This window comes from Euwallacea similis, chromosome 9, assembly GCF_039881205.1.
Source record: "Euwallacea similis isolate ESF13 chromosome 9, ESF131.1, whole genome shotgun sequence".
Classification (NCBI taxonomy): Eukaryota; Metazoa; Arthropoda; class Insecta; order Coleoptera; family Curculionidae; genus Euwallacea; species Euwallacea similis.
The window spans coordinates 5,572,315-5,588,380 of NC_089617.1; the positions used below are offsets into that span (position 1 = coordinate 5,572,315).

At 35.1% G+C, this 16,066-nt stretch overlaps 3 protein-coding genes across 3 annotated transcripts in view; 1 reads left to right on the plus strand and 2 right to left on the minus strand.

Annotated features, from left to right (window-relative positions):
* The window catches only part of LOC136411058 (uncharacterized), a 138,450-nt gene extending 134,623 nt beyond the window's left edge, over nucleotides 1–3,827 (minus strand). The window contains exons 1-2 of the mRNA XM_066393464.1: nucleotides 3,346–3,827; nucleotides 1,863–2,757 (exon numbers count right to left, since the gene is read on the minus strand). Of these exons, the coding sequence (XP_066249561.1) occupies nucleotides 1,863–2,757; nucleotides 3,346–3,741 (1,291 nt within the window). The 5' untranslated portion in view covers nucleotides 3,742–3,827. The remainder of the gene's footprint in view (nucleotides 1–1,862; nucleotides 2,758–3,345) is intronic.
* Nucleotides 3,828–10,568: 6,741 nt separating this feature from the next.
* LOC136410858 (MICOS complex subunit Mic10-like) lies at nucleotides 10,569–12,181 on the minus strand. The gene is made up of 2 exons (XM_066393214.1): nucleotides 11,917–12,181; nucleotides 10,569–10,862 (listed from the first exon to the last, which is right to left on the minus strand). Exons 1-2 carry the CDS (start codon nucleotides 11,993–11,995, stop codon nucleotides 10,690–10,692), a joined length of 252 nt encoding a protein of 83 aa, XP_066249311.1. The 5' UTR covers nucleotides 11,996–12,181; the 3' UTR covers nucleotides 10,569–10,689.
* A 1,449-nt stretch (nucleotides 12,182–13,630) lies between these two features.
* Nucleotides 13,631–15,843, plus strand: LOC136411059 (uncharacterized). Its single transcript, XM_066393465.1, has 3 exons — nucleotides 13,631–13,788; nucleotides 13,849–15,497; nucleotides 15,705–15,843. The coding sequence occupies exons 1-3, from the start codon at nucleotides 13,744–13,746 to the stop codon at nucleotides 15,841–15,843; spliced, it is 1,833 nt and encodes a 610-aa protein (XP_066249562.1). The 5' UTR covers nucleotides 13,631–13,743.
* The last annotated feature ends 223 nt before the right edge of the window (nucleotides 15,844–16,066 follow it).

The window sequence follows — 16,066 nt, forward strand, 5'->3', positions numbered from 1 at the left end:
TCCGATGATTTTTCACATATTACTTCGATATTTTTATTTTTAAAAAACTTCAGGGCCAGATAACAACCCTCGGAAATCATTAAGCACAATGCAATCAATTCGTATTGCCATGAATTATATCTTAATTGAAGGGAAATTTCCGGAAATCTGGAAAAAGGCAAAATTGGTTCTAGTAGGAAAGCCAAAAAACCAAAGTGACACAATAACGTATGGGCCTATCTTCCTAATGTGTACACTGGGTAAGCTACTCGAAGCTCTGATAGAGGAGAGAATAATGAAAATAACGTAATGAAATAAACGCATTTCTGCGTTTTATTAAATATTATGAAAAAATCTTGGCATTATACCTATACATATATAAAATACAGAGAATCCAAGATAAGAATAAATATCGTTTATGCATTTAAAACGGATTGTTGATCCGTTCTTTCATTTTGGGAAAGAAATTGAGAGTATGAAAAAACAAAAAAAAAACGAAAAGTGTGATTTTTCTAATTTACTTCTCATACATTTCTTTCTTCTATTCTTTCTATTTTTTCTGTACTTTTTTTCTAGGTTCTGAGGACGGTGAGTAGGCGGTGAACATAAACAGGAGTGTTAGCCCTTTACTAAGAGCCCGATATTATCTCCGACTCTCCTCCATGACCAATCCATCTTCCTGGATAATTAATCTTGTTTGTAGGGCATACTGTGGTGGAGCACCAACCAATTAAAGATGTAAAAGATTTTCATTTAGTTACAGGTCGTTATCGATAGAGTTGGGGTACCTACCCCTCTTACGGGTACACGAAAAAACTTGCAACCTCTATTAAACTGGTTCTCCCTCCATTCTACCGAAACTGTTTTTCAATGTTCTAAAAAAATTTGAATCTTCGAAGTTATAATAAATCCAAAGTTTTAAAATTGATACACTGTATATGAATCTATAGTACAAATCACATAACTTTTTGTTCATGTCACAGGCTTCATATCAGCATTGATGCGATATATTTTCAAAATTAATATGTTGCAGTAATCTGTCAGGTATTGGTGCAACGCTATCAGTATTTAGCAGTATTGTTAGATTCAGAGCAAGTAATTATCATTACAGTAAACAAAAACGTAATAATAATAATTTTTATTGCTAAAAAATTAACAAGCTCCTTACACCGACTGTTTAAGAACTTGGGCATTGTATCAACAATAACAATAACAACACCGACAATAAATAACCAGGAGCACTAATTTAGTTCTCAAAAGAACAAATTTTTACCATAAAAATTTATGAACAAAGAAAACGAGGGTTTAAAACACCAAAAGCAACAAAAATTAATGAAAATTGATGCTTTCAGAATATCAGCTGTCAAAAACGTCAACAAAAATAGTGTTATGTTTAGACATTCAAATGTTTCTTTTTTTAGCATATTAAATTTATATGACTTGTCATTTTGGGTAAGGCAACTCTCAATTGTTATATTTGGTGACGTGAATAAAAAGTTACGTCACCGTTTACGAGATCCTCATGCGGATCATTTTTACCATGAGCACATTGTATTTATCACTATCGACGACCAAAATAAGATGAAATCAACTCGCTCGAAAAGCCGTCCAAATTCGCCAAAAACCGCATTGGAAAGCGGTTTTTGGGCGTAAAAATTTTAACAAAAGCTGAAGAGTGGGTGTTCAGGGTAAAACTGCTACCATCAGTTGGATTTGAAAGAAAGAAGGAAATCATCGGGATTATTTTTTCGGTAATTCCATCCCTCTTGTGGGGCTTTTATACATTTTGGAAATATTCAACGTGCCCCAAGTTTTGGTGGATTGATGTTTTAATCCACACTTTATCGCAAGGTATCAACATTATCACCAAGACAGGAACTTACCAATAGTCGTCACAATCGTCAAGCTATACACGATCCCATTTAGGAAACTCCAAGATCTCATTCCGCTATACTCCTTCATGCCTGCCTCGTGGGCACTGTGCAGCTCCTCCTCAAACTGCCTCAGCCTTCTTCGGGCAAAAGACTTCCAGTCATCTTCTCTGAAATTGTGACTCTTCGTCCATAATAAATCGATAAAGTCTCTTTTCACTCGTTTGACTCCACATTTGTAGTACGACTCAAAAGAGCCCTCTGTGAACTTGAACATGACGCCTCCTAGGCCGCAAAAGAGAATTATTAAGAAGAGTTCAAAGCAGCATTTGCGGAATGTAATTTTAATCTCTCTGTAGTCTCTGTGAAACTGTTTCTTGTGTAATTGGAAGTTTTTGAAGAAGTCTCTCACGCCCCCGGTTTTTAATTTTTTAACTTTTAAAGCGATTTCTTTAGCCCTCCCTGAGGCATCTATCGTCTTCCTCTGGACCACGTCGGAAGTTTTAGGATCCAGGACCTCGATTATTTTAGGAGAAGTAAACGAATCACTACTGAACGTCCTCCTGTGTCGGAGCGTCGGAGGCTGAAGGCTCGAGGAGCGAAACGATCCATTCATAGAAATGTTGAAGTCAGAATCCGAGAATTTCCTCCTCAATGTATAGTCGTCGTGTTGCACCTTCTCCAAGCTTTCCTGCAGCTGCTCCACAAACTTGTAAGGAGCCGACTGGCTTCTTTTAACCAACTTTTGTTCATACTTCCTGAACCTCTCCCGCCCCCTTTGAGCGGCAGAGCTTAAGGATTTTTTAGTTTTATTAAATATTGATACAAGATCGAGGTGAGCTAATTCTGAGAGACTTCCTTTGCTGTTTTCTGCGGGCTTCTTGAAACTACCTTGACGGCTTACGTTCTGGAATACAGAGGGTATAGGTGAAGCGAAGAGTGGGTGGTATTAGTGCTAAGGCCGGCGCCGCACCAGAGATGCATGAAACATGAGACATGCAACGTGAGATAATGTTGAACATGAGATATGTAGTAAATGCTGCTTTGGATGCATGATGGAGCAGGCCAATTGAATTTAACCGAATTTCGCATGAATTATCGCAAGCCAGGGCACCACTTGGGTGAGTTGCTCTGATTGGTGATATTTAATGCGATATCAATTTCCATTGGTTTGAGGTATTGTACCGCCGACGCAGTATGTACTGCGTATCTTATGTCTAATGTTGCATGTCTTATATCTCATGTTGGATGTTTTTTGTCTAATGTTGCATGTCTTATAGCTCATGTTGGATATTTTCTGTCTAATGTTGCATGTATTGTGTCTCATGTTGGATGTTTTCTGTCTAATGTTGCATGTGTTATGTCTCATGTTGGACGTCTTTTGACTTAAGTCTCATGTTGTATGTCTTATGTCTAATGTCGCATATCTTTTTTCTAATGTTGCATGTCTCACGCCTCATTCAGTTCTGGTGTGTGGCCTTGATAAAACAATTACCTCACTAGTACTGCTGGAAGAGTGTTCTTTGCCGTTTGTTGGAGGTTTACTGGTAGCGTTCTCTGAGGTTTTCGCCGTGTTAACACCCAAATCATCTCCCAGCATCCTAATTGGGGTGAGCTCTCTCTTAACCCCTCCATGAATTTTTCTCTTCGGCTTTGGTTTCTTTCTAGCAACTTTTTCTGGTATGTCGCTTGTTTCTGTTGTTACAGCTTTGATGTTTTTATCCAGAATCCGATCACCCTCCTCCTGTCCAGCGGATTGTAACCCTTCAAGGAGACCGACAACTTCTTCTACTTTTATGGGCATCGTTTCTTCATCGCTTACGTTACTGCTATTCACACTTCTACCACTATTCTCTTCTTTCTTATCTTGACACACTGATTCAGATTCCATTGCTCAAACACTAAATTTTATCGCGGGTTTCGTCGGCGGATATTTTTAGTAAAAGTTAAAAATAAATATAAGCTCGAGCATTATTGGTGACGACTTACCATGGCTGAGTAGGACGATGAGGTTTCGGGTTATGGCGAAATCGATAATTAACTAAGAGTCCCAATTACTTTTTTCTTACCTATAGTGGTGTAAATGGTGGCGCAAAACACTATGGAGTTCCATATTGTCCACACTTTGTCTCCTCTGTTAGCCTCGATAAATGCCTCAATTCTCTTGTCTTCAATGACTTGTCCAAAGAAGTCGTAAATCCTTTTAGTTGCCTCACCATTCCATTCTTCAGTTTGGTTCGACGAGGGCATCAACCTGGACAGTTTCGTTACTTCTTCTATCAGTGTGTATCTCAATGCTCGCAAATCGGGTCGCTCAACGCTCCCTTCATTCGGCTCTAAATTAAAAATTAAAATGAGTTTATTAATTTGTTGCTTAATAATACCCTCGAGTAAACATCGAGTTATATGGGATCATGAGTTGATTAGGAACTCGCGCATGAATAGACGAAAAATACTGGTGAGGTTCTACTTTGAGGTGGAATAAGAAAAGAACCTGCGATTAAACTCCTGAAGGGGAAATTTAGCACAAAAATGTGGAGTTACAAATTGGCCGAGGGAAACCTGGGGAAAATTGCATCCAGTGAATCGAGCCGTTTTATGGACAAAAATGATAATTCCAGAAAATTTAGAGTTGACCCTCTTTAGCTGCCCATCACACAAGTAGCTCTAATATTCAAATAATAGCCTCCGAAGGCAACTTAAAGTAGAATGTTGGCATGACAAAATCACTTAAAGGAACATGAGAAAAACAGCGTACAGTGGTCTAACAGCTCGGTAACGAAATTTTAGGCAAAAATTCAACAAATTTAAAATTTTCTCTTGGGCCGCTTACAGCTGGCGTTCTTTAATTTCGAAAATCTTTCAAAGAGGTAATCTGAAATAGAAATATAGGGCTCCAAGGTAACTTAGCGAAACACAGTGAAAATTTGTACCTAGTAAGGAAAAATTGAACAAATTTTGGATTTTCCCCCTTCAGTCGTTTGGAACTCGCTTGATTCAAAATTCCAAATAAACATTGTGGTAATTTGAAGCATAAATCTGAGGCTATAAAATGAAGTTGATAAACTTTGGGAAATTTGCTCAAAATAACCTTAATAGTTACTTAACTATAATAGTTTCCACCAGGATTCAGGCTTTTACACTTTTCGATATTTTATGTATTGTTTTTGCTGCTTCAAATATTCCTTATACATGTATTTGGTAATATATAGGATGTTTTATTGAAAGTAACCCACGCAATTATCTACGAACCAAATTTAAAATCAGAAAAAGTTTCAAACAAACATTGTTTGTTAAAAAAAGGAACGTCTAACGCACATTAAGCAAATTTTTATTCAAGGATATTTTAAGGCCAACTTTTTTTTTAAAAGATCACATTTCTTTTGGCAAATTTTCAAGGGACTTAAAAAATTTAGTCTTTTTTGCTGGAAAAGTTTTTTTCTAAAATTTCTCTTTTTCCAAATATCAACAAAAATTAAAGTGGCACATTTAAAATAACACATGATTTAATGACTATGAAAATGAAGATTCACAAATCCCAAAAATTAAGCCAAAAGTATAGTAAAAATTATTTTTAAATATTTATCAGTCGGACAAATATTCAAAATGATGACCTTTCGAATCAGGATATTTTCCAATTCTCAAGGTAAAAAATCTCAAAACATTTTTAAGCATTTTTTCAGTGATTGCTTCACAAGTTGCTCTGAGGCGGTTTTTCATATTACCCGGAATTGTTAGGACTTAAACGTAGACTTTTTCTTTAAGATAACTCCAAAAAAAAAGTCTAATGGGGTCGAGTCAGATGATCTGGGTGGTCAGTTCACTAGACCATTACGTCCTATCCATTTTTCAGGAAATCCTATAGATCGCGAAAGTGATTTCGTCCGAGAAAAACACATTAAAGAAAGAGTTTTTATTCAAATCTAATTTTTCCCTTGCCTAAGTACAAAATTGCACTAGTTTTTCAATATCGTTGCCATGTAATTCTTAATGAAGGGAATCGTAATGCGGATGCAACTTACTCAATTTTAAGATGCCATGCACACTGACCAGCGAAATGCTCGAATCATTTGACAGCTGATGGCAACTTACATAGCGATTAACAGTTACAGCTGCTAAAATAGCTATTTGGTTGTGCTCATTGGTGATACTTCTTACGCGTTTTTTGTTACTTGTATTACTACTTTCAAGAAATTTTTTGATTATTTGATAAAAACTTCGACGACTAGATACTCTTTCTTCAAGGAATCTTTACACATAAATCCGATAAACTTCAGCGCCGTTTTGACCACTTTCTCCGTAAACTAACACCATTTGAATTTTGTTTTCTTTAGAAAAGTTCTCCATTTTTTACTTTTAAATTAACAACTTTAGTTAAAAAAACAAATAACTACATTTTAAAGGTATCTTTGAAATTTATAAATAAATTCGATACCCCAAAAAACAATTACGAGCACATTCTATTGTAGTAAAAATATGGCTTTTTTGACTGATAAATGTTTAAAAGTAATTTTTACTATGATTTTGGATTAATTGTTAGAATTCGTGAATTTTTATTTTCCATTAATGAAGTTTTTTTCGTAATTTAAGTCATGTGTTATTTTAAATGTGCTACTTCAATTTTTGTTGATATCTGGAAAACGTGAAGTCTTAGAAAAAACTTTGGCACTAAAAATATTTAACTTTTTAAGCTTTTTACAAATTTATCAAAAAAAAATTATTTTCCCTCTAGAAAAAAAAACAAAGTTGGTCTTGAAGTGTTCTTTAAGTGACTGAATAAAAATTTGCTTATGTGCGTTAGACGTTCCATTTCATAACAAGTAATGTTTGTTTGAAACTTTTTTTAATTTTTAACTTGGTTTTGGAGACAATGGTTTGTCACTTTCAATAAAATACCCTGTATGTCGGCATCAACGGTTTATTGGAGATTTTGATTGAATTTTGTTGAGTTGGTATTATCACCAGTAGGTACACGAATTCGGCATTCCATGCCACAATCCGATCGGCATGATGTTTTTAAAGCGCGGCCACTCAAGGGTTAAACAGGAGTAAAAGCGAAAACACCGAAATATTTAGAAACAATTTAATTAAAATTACATTAGAGTGCAAAATTAACCGGACACTTAAATTTTTATATATTTTTTGCCACAAAAATGAAATTTTTCTAAAATCTCGTTTATGTTTTATTAGCCATAACGTTTTTTATTGTTTCAACTTGTTCAGATTACTTTTGCCTGTATAGTCCAGAAAAACTCAAAGTGTTAAAATTTGTTGAATATCAAGACAAAATAAACATCTCAAATTAAATACCATTATTTCAAGTTTTTATATCATTTTCGGTTTCAAAAAGTTTGCTTCTAGTGAAAATACAGTTTTCAGTTTCTTATTCTTTCAATAAAAAATTATGACATCTGAACAAGTAGCGTAAGCTGCTGTTCTGCAAGATGATGGACGAATTTTTACATCGCAAATATCTTAGGAATCCCTCGGAGGACCGTCTCAAATACATTACAACGATTCCGGAAAACAGGACAACTTCACCAAAAGGCCAGAAGAAGATAGACCAAGAACCAAAAGTTTAATTGAAGATCGCGTCACCACAATGCAGGTGTTACTCGACCGTGCATTGTTAGCTTCAGCCCTTGTCCAACAATTAAATGAGGACCATAGAAATGTCGTTTCCATTTATACATTTCATAGGCACTTAAATGAATCCGGAATAAACTCCAGATGCCCTACCACGGGATCTCTATTAATTGTAGATCACCGACAACAACGTTTTTTCACGCGAACATCTTCATTGGGGGGTTGAGAAATGAGGTGTAATACTCCTCGCGGATGAATCCAGATTGAACATATACTTATTTGATGAGTGATATAGAATTTGAAGAAAAGCTGATGAACGTTTTGCAGAATGTTATTTTCCCCCTAGAGTTCAACTTGGCGGCGATGATTTAATGGTGTGGGCAGGCATTTCCTTAAAAACACATATAGAACTTGTCACAATTCGTGGTGGTACTTTAAATGCTGAACGATACATTGAACAATGTTTGGAATGACATGTGATGCCATTTGCCGGTGAAAATGTTTGTTTATTGCACGACAATAGTCGTCCACACATTGTAAAAACAACGTGAGCAGATTTGAATGAAGTTGGTATTTTTTAATTATTGTGGCCTCCGAGGAGTCCAGACTTGCACCTGATAGAACATGCATGGGATATTCTGAGCTGACTTCTTTGTCGTAATCATACTAAATTTCAATCCATAAATGACTTAAAACAAGCCCTTTATGACGAATGGGAGAAAATCTCCTTAGGAAGAATTTGTCGCGTTGATCTGTAATATGCCCAATCACATTGGCCCCCTGATTTGGGCTCGCGGAGGCAATATACGTTACTAAACGTGTTGTTTTTCGTTTAAAACATTTTTACGTAAAAAAATTTTTTTCTCTTGTTAGATTATTTGTGAATTTTCTTTTTTTTTGTAATGTTTTCTTTTTTTTCCTTTTCATTTTTTCTTACTGAATAAAAAATGTTTACTTGTAAAGATTCAGTTTTATTGAACTTTCTACTAGTAACACTATAAATATTTTTTCAACGTTTGCTTTCTGGAAAATCTAAGTGCCCGGTAGATTCTGCACTCCAATGCACTTTGAATTGCGTTTTTACAGTTACGCGCAAGCGCTGGTATGTATTTTTTAGTCGCGACCACCCAAGGTTTAAACAGGAGTAAAACCAAATATACCGAAAAATTTGGGAACAAATCGATTATAATTACTTTAAGTGCATTTTTGCAATTGCACACGACCGCTGGTGTAACTTTTTAAGGCGCGACTGCCCAAGGACTAAACAGTAGTAATATCCAAAAAGATGAAAAGTTTAGATAGAATTTACATAAGAAACATCGACATGTTGAAAACTGAGGAGTGAGATGCTTTCAGTTACCTTCCAAAGCCTTGAAACTAATAGCGCCTCCGATAGTATAAATAATCAACACTATAGTCAAAAAACAATGAGTAAACCACTTCCTGCTGAGCACCTTCACCTTGTTATACAACCAATACGCGCACTTTTCACCAAATCCTAAACTACTCTTCGCAGTGCTTAATCCTAAATCCCTCAGCTGGTTAATCTGGTTAAACATAAATCGCGATGTCTTCCTTCCATAAGACAATTCTGGAGATTGGATCGGAACGGTTAAATGAGCTGACGGGGGTTTTACAAACACTTGAGGGGGAGGAATGATCAAAGTCGGTCTTTTAAACCCGACTTTTTTCTCAGCACTGGGAGTACTGGGCACCGTAACATCTGGTGGTGATGGCGTCACGGGCACGGATTTGTTACTTTCCATTTTACGAGTATAAACAATTTATGTTAACGGCTCTATAATTATTACGATAGCTAAAGTAAAATGAATCCAAATAGTATTTGCTGACCGGTTTTTTATTTTTGGAACGTGGCGCATCACGGGCTGAAATGGACGCGACTGGACCGCGGTTAACGCGCTCTTTTTTCACAAATATTAGTAAACAGGTTATAAATATTGTTTTGGGCGAAACTGAAAGCTTTCGGCGGCCACTCTTGCCTAATGCTATTCGGAGAAGTTCCAGTAGTAGAGAACATCACGTATCTATTCATTTAAAAACAAAAACACCTATCACAGCATAATTCATGGTTTTATATTTATTAGAGATATCTTATTTCTTTAGAATAACTCTATGGAGATGTGTTTAATTTAAATTACAAAAATACATAAATTACAAAGTGTCCATTATTTTCTAAACACAGCTAACACCCCCTGATTGTTGCAGCTAAAACTTTAAATAACATATTTGGTGTTACAGTTTCAAAAGCTTCAAGAACTCTTCTTTATAGTCGTTCTTACGCCTCAACAATATGGCAATAAATATGATTTTTGATGAAGTTCCAAAGAAAAAAATCTAACGAGGTCATGTCCGGAGAACAGACTGGCCAAGGATGTTGTGAATAAATACTTGTCCATTTACAAGAAATCTATGTGAAAGACGTTCCTACAGTTCTTGTATTATGTGCTGGTGCGCCATCTCGTTAGAGCCAACACTTATGTGTTAAAACCAATGAGAGATTATCCTCCAAATTCCTTTCAAGTAAGATGCGATAGCGTTCGCTATTAGGGGTTGTAGAAGAAAATACCACTAATTATTTGAGTGTTAAATATTCTTACTCACTTTTTAAATCTAAAGTGATATTGATGATCTTGTAGGAACGCGGTTCTCCCTGGACTGGTGATGTCTGTTTCTTCCACTGAAAATTACATTGTTTCTCACTTGACTCTCATCTAACTAAATCATTTTAAGTGGAAAATATTTGCCAGTTGCACATTTCCGTGTGAACCAAAATATTCTTTGCTTTTCATCGTTACCAGGTCGGAATCCTTGACAAATTCTAAATTTAAAGTAATTGACACGTACGCATACGTACTTTCACAATAAAATAAAGTACAATTAAGCGCTAGCATTTTCCACTATCTAAAAGGAGACAATGGGACTTATCATAACGTTATGTTTCGCCAAAATTGTCAAACCAAGCAAAGTATTTTTTTTTAAATCCACATACAGATTAAAGGCCGCATAGGTAATGGTATATAGCTGAATCACAGATTTAAAAGCTCATAATTATTTGTACCGCATTGTGTACGCATTTTGAGAACAAAACATTTTCTAGAAACAACTACAATATTGGAAAACAAACAAAATTCCTTTATTATATTAGAAAATATATATACATACTATGTGTGATTTCCAATCAATAAGTTAGAACCATACAGTAGAGTAATTACTAAGACGCAGTATCTGTGAGCTACTTCTCTGAAGATGCACTGGGTGGCTGAGAATTACGTATTGTGGCATTCAGGTCTTGTTCACAGTTAGCATATGCCATACCAATACCAAAACCTCCTCCCATCAGAATTGGCCACCTTTTTCGTTTGAAGAAGAGCAGCGAAAATACTGAGCCTATGACAATGCCACCGCCTGAAAGGGAAAAAATATTTACATATTATTTTGGACTTGTGTGGAGGTGCTAACTGCAAAACATAACAAACTGTAATGAAGATGAATGCACATAGTAGTAGAATAAACCTAAGAAAATTCAAGCTTATTGGGATTTCATGCCTAATTCCCATTCAATTAACTGAAGTACCTCAAAGATCAATTTGGATCCTACTAGATCTCATCAGTTGACTCAAGACCTATGATTGTTTACATATTTCAATGCAAAAAGAGGGCTAGCATCAGTCAGATCATGGGTGAGTTGCTTATAGGTAAGACATTACTAAAATATTAGAGTATTTAAATATTTCTATTTCTGATTAACAAAAAAAATAACAGATTTTGTAATCCAAACAGATGATTAAAAGGGCTTCTTTTAGCAATTAGTGACGTAATGAAATCAAGTACCTTCATATCATAACTGAGTTAATAAATGCTTTGCTTCTCTGGTAACATCCCATTCCTGGCAGAAAATTATGCACTTCCTAACTAACTACACAAATGTCTATTTTATATCTGACCAGCATATCAGGCAATTTTTATTTAAAAGGTTTTGTGAAGCTTGAAAAATCAGATCTATTTCTTGCTCATATCCATTTTAATGTCTTGTACTTTGATCATATTATCTTTCCCCAAGCTTTCATCCATTACCATCATTATTGCTTCTGAACACATTGTGGACATTGTAGAAAAAATGTTCATGTAAAGAATAACATTGAGGGAAACAGACAGTACCAATAAAAAACAAATTGCATTCTTCATCACTAAAATTAAGGTTCTTGAAGGTGAAGCTTTTGAGTTGAACAGATTGTTATAGTGAATTGTTCCACAATTATCTGATCCTGAAGAGTTCTGAGAGACCAAAGATTAATGAAGAAAAGAATGCAAAGAACTGGTTTGTAAGACACTAGAAGTGACGATTCTCTGCTAGAGCTAATAAATCTATTCTCACTTAGTGTTTCTAAGTATCTCCTCACATGTTTGTGATGACATAACAAGGTATATTAATTAAAAAAACGCAAGCAAAATTACTTACCGAATTTTATAGCAGAGTCTGATATACACCTATCCCATTTCCTTCCCAATTCCTCTTCAATATACAGAGGTGCACTCATTTTTGGTGGTCAAAAAGGCTAATTTCCTTACTTAATTAAGGTTGTATGTTAACTGCTGTTTCTTTTCGATTTGGCGGTGATGAAACAATTTTGAAGCACAAATTTGCCGAAAAAATTATGATCTTGTTAATTAACACTTGAAACCACCGAATACCCTTCCAAATTTTAACAAAACCGCTAGATTTCCCCTGACCTCAGTTTATGATTTTTTCCCTTTTGGTGACATCAACTTGACAAGTTGACCGTCACTAAGAGCATTTTCGTTTCGCAGGTGGTTCTGGTTACTTTTGACAAATGACTAATCAGATGTCGACACGTTTGCGCAGTCAATGCGACAATACGGTGAACTTTGCCAATTGTCCTTGTTTTGTTATGACATTCGATTAAGTTGTCCCGCTGTCGAGGTCTGGAAGTACTAGGCGTTTTCCATTGGGTGTCAGAAATAGGATTGCTACACCAAACTCGTCAAACAGGAACGTGATGTGTTTTATTAATCAACTTAGAATAAACTTATTTCTACTGTGTACAGAGTATGATTGTTACCAGTTGGAGTACATGTGGAGGGTGCGAGGCCCGGAAGAGAAAAGAGACCGTTGGTGATGTGATCAACGGTTTTATATGGTTTGGATCGAACTATCCAGAATGTATTTCCGGAAACCGTTACGGAAAATGTTTTCCCGCCGTTGTTTTAGTTCTCTACAGAACCGAGATACTGCTCTGGTTCGCAGTGCACTGTCACTGTCATTATTAGACGAGTGACACTGCACGCGCTGCTGGCTCCGCCACAAGTAGCAGGAGCGGAAATAGCGAAAGGGTTGGTTAGATATATAAACCCAAAAAGACCCTTAAAATATCTCTTACACACTTAGTCTCTCATACTCTTAAGCTCTTATACCCAAAAGCTCTTCAGCTCTTAAACTCTTATACTCTTACTCTCAGCTCTATCGAGGTAACGTACCACGATTATTACCCTCGGTATAGTACATACAGACTGTGATAATAAACGTAGCACTAGTTTTGTATAAATAAAGATAGTCGAGCAGTATCAGCGCGTATTTTGTATCTAGAACTAGTATCTTTGCCGGGTTAGAATACTGGTCCCTTCAGCGTGCTCACCTCGTGATGGAAAAACAGATCACCCCGTTAGCACCAACAACACGCCGCGTTACTACGAATCCCATCGGTAAACGCAAACACTTATAAACCCGACACCACTTAAGAACGTCGTGGTATTAGTGACCTCGCTCGTCAATGCTTTTTCTTAAGAAGGCTGTCAGCCTGCCCTTCATCTTATTGTCTCTTCTAATATTACATTTACAGAACTAAAAAAAAACTAATAAATCTCCGACATATTCATAGTTAATTTGACAACAAAGAAGTTTTATTTTTAAAAGATAATTTTTTTTTATCTTTTAAAAATATGATTAAAAATATTCAATTTAGACAAACAAAAAAGCAAAGTCCAATTACGAACTTTATTATAAACTCTTGCTGCACTCTAACGGTAATAACATGTATCACACATTGGATCACAAAGCAGCAACCGCACTGTGAGATTTCTGTTTTCTATTATGTGAGGTTATGTGTGTTTCCTTGACTCCTTTTGTGCAGTGTCGTCTAATAATATTGTTCATCTAATGTTTCCAGAGAATATTTCACTGAAAAGTAAAATTTGGTCAGTCGCTGCCGGTATTTATGTGTTCAAAAAGTACATTTGCTTTTTTATGATCTGTTTTGCAAGAAACTGAATGTCAAAGATGAGTAGCGATGGTGATAAACGTGTAGAAGCAGAGGTATGTTTTAATTGTATCTAAATGTACCGATCGTTATTAAATATTACGTTTCCTTTTTAGAAATTAACCAGGTTGTCGTTTCATTTTGGTACATCTGATTTTGATCAAGTCGTAACATCCTCAGCGTTTGTTGACAAAACATTGTTAGTAGAGGAAATTATAAACAATGACGAAATGATATTAATTACTGCACCTCGTCGCTTTGGGAAGAGCACCAATATGCACATGCTGAAGACGTTCCTCGAGATACAGGTGGACGAAAATGGACAGGCCATTGATCCTAAGGCTTCGATTAATTACAACATTTTCAAAAACAACAATTTATTAATTTTTCAACAAGTCAACTTTTTCGAAAAACATTTTGGCAAATATCCGGTAATACATACTAGTTTTAAATGTGTAGATGGCAGTAGCTATAATGCTATTCTGGATGATTTCAAAGAAGCGTTGCGCGACACTTTTATAAAACACAAGTATTTGTTGAAATCAAATAAGTTAGATAAGAGCCAAAAGAAAATATTTGATCTCTATTGTGATGCTGTAAAGTGTGAAAATTTAACTGAAAAACAAATTAAGTATGGTTTAAGCTTTTTATCAGAATATCTTTATAAACATTTTAATAAAAAAGTATTTGTTTTGATTGACGAATATGATGCGCCAATAAATAATGCTTTATTTGAAACAAACGTTGATATAAAGAAACTTAACAAATTGCTTTGTTCAATATTCTCTAATACACTAAAAGGTAATGATTATGTCTGTCGAGCCTTGCTTACTGGAATATCTTATTTTGCTACTGTCGGTTTATCTGGAGCCAATAACATTGAAAAGTTTATGTTTTTAAATGATCATCCGTTTGTTAAATTTTATGGTTTAACTGAGACAGAAGTAAATGATCTGTTACAAAAATTTTCTATAAATGAACAAGAAAGTGAACAAGTTAAATTAAAATATAATGGTTATTTTAGCTTGAGCGAAATAAAATTATATTCTTTATGGTCAATCCTGCATTATTTAAAGTACAAAAGGCTAGATAATTATTGGCAAAAATCTGGTATAGTAACAGAACTTGGTGATATTTTAAAAATTCCAATAATAAGATATTCAATTGAAATAATGTATGATACAAAACGATCTTATAAGTGTATACTTCTAAACACGATAGAATTGGAACATGTACAAAAATTAAAAAGAGTTATTTTAGAACCTACTGACTCACAACAACTAAGTCTTACTAATCCTTCTATATATCTTACGTTTCTTTTACAACAGGGGTATATCACGTATGTGAAAGAAGTGAGTGAATGCGAATGTGAAATAAAGATTCCGAATTTAGAAATTGCAAGGGAATTTCAAAACCACTTAGTAACTTTTTACGATGAGTCACTGAATCAAAGTATTGATAGTTGCGCAAGTGCAATTAACGTATTATCTCCAAATGCCGAAAAATCAAAGTTTGAACAATTCGTAAAGTCGTTTCAAAAAGTGATCGCTGCATCAAACCATAAGCATGAAAAAAACAATGAGAATACTTTTCATTGTTTGTTATTCAATGTTCTGCATAAAACCCACTTTAGATTTGATACAGAATATACTTTTGCTAATGGGAGACCCGACTTAATTTTGCATTGTGGTAATTTAGGTGTTATTTTTGAGTTGAAATTTAAGAAAACTTCTAAAGAAGCGCTAAAACAAATTATTGATAAAGAGTATTTTAATGTATATAAAACGAAACCATGTTTTGGTAAGGTTGAAGATCATATTTATGTAGGATTAAATGTAGAAACGACTCTAGATGTTAAGATAAGTTACCTTTGTAACAGCACTATCTTAGATCAGGTTGAACATATTTAATTTCTAAGAATTTGTAAAATTAAGTATTTAAATAATATACTAAGTATGTATTTTTTTTTTAGGCAAAATTTTCAAAAGATATCTAGCCTGTTGTCGCGGCGGCTGGATAGTGTGGGATTCGCCTACTACGCCTACCCACTAAAAAATCTCGGATTCCACGTATCCTGCGCCGACCCGGAACCGTCGTCCCGAGGGATATAACGTCGATGTCGGCGAAGGTTTCGGTGTCTTCGTTTCGTTTCCTGACGCGGTAGTTAGTTACGTAAATTGACTCGCGGAAAGAAGAACGAAAGAAAGCGGTTTCATTAGACTTTCCCCTGCTTATTTTTTGCAAATTCTTCCATTAATCAGCGCCAAAAGTTTTTTTTTTATATAACTTCGCCAATCGGATCATTTCACCCACGCCCTGTAATTTCTACTTCTT

Bases quoted from the DNA above. Each gene is read 5' to 3' on its own strand.
- LOC136410858 (XM_066393214.1), bottom strand. From the start codon at position 11,995: ATGAGTGCACCTCTGTATATTGAAGAGGAATTGGGAAGGAAATGGGAT. The intron at 10,863-11,916 runs GTAAGTAATTTT...TTTCCCTTTCAG, and splicing joins AGACTCTGCTATAAAATTCG to GCGGTGGCATTGTCATAGGC.
- LOC136411059 (XM_066393465.1), top strand. From the start codon at position 13,744: ATGTCAAAGATGAGTAGCGATGGTGATAAACGTGTAGAAGCAGAG. The intron at 13,789-13,848 runs GTATGTTTTAAT...TTTCCTTTTTAG, and splicing joins ATAAACGTGTAGAAGCAGAG to AAATTAACCAGGTTGTCGTT. The intron at 15,498-15,704 runs GTATTTTAATGT...TTTTTTTTTTAG, and splicing joins AAACAAATTATTGATAAAGA to GCAAAATTTTCAAAAGATAT.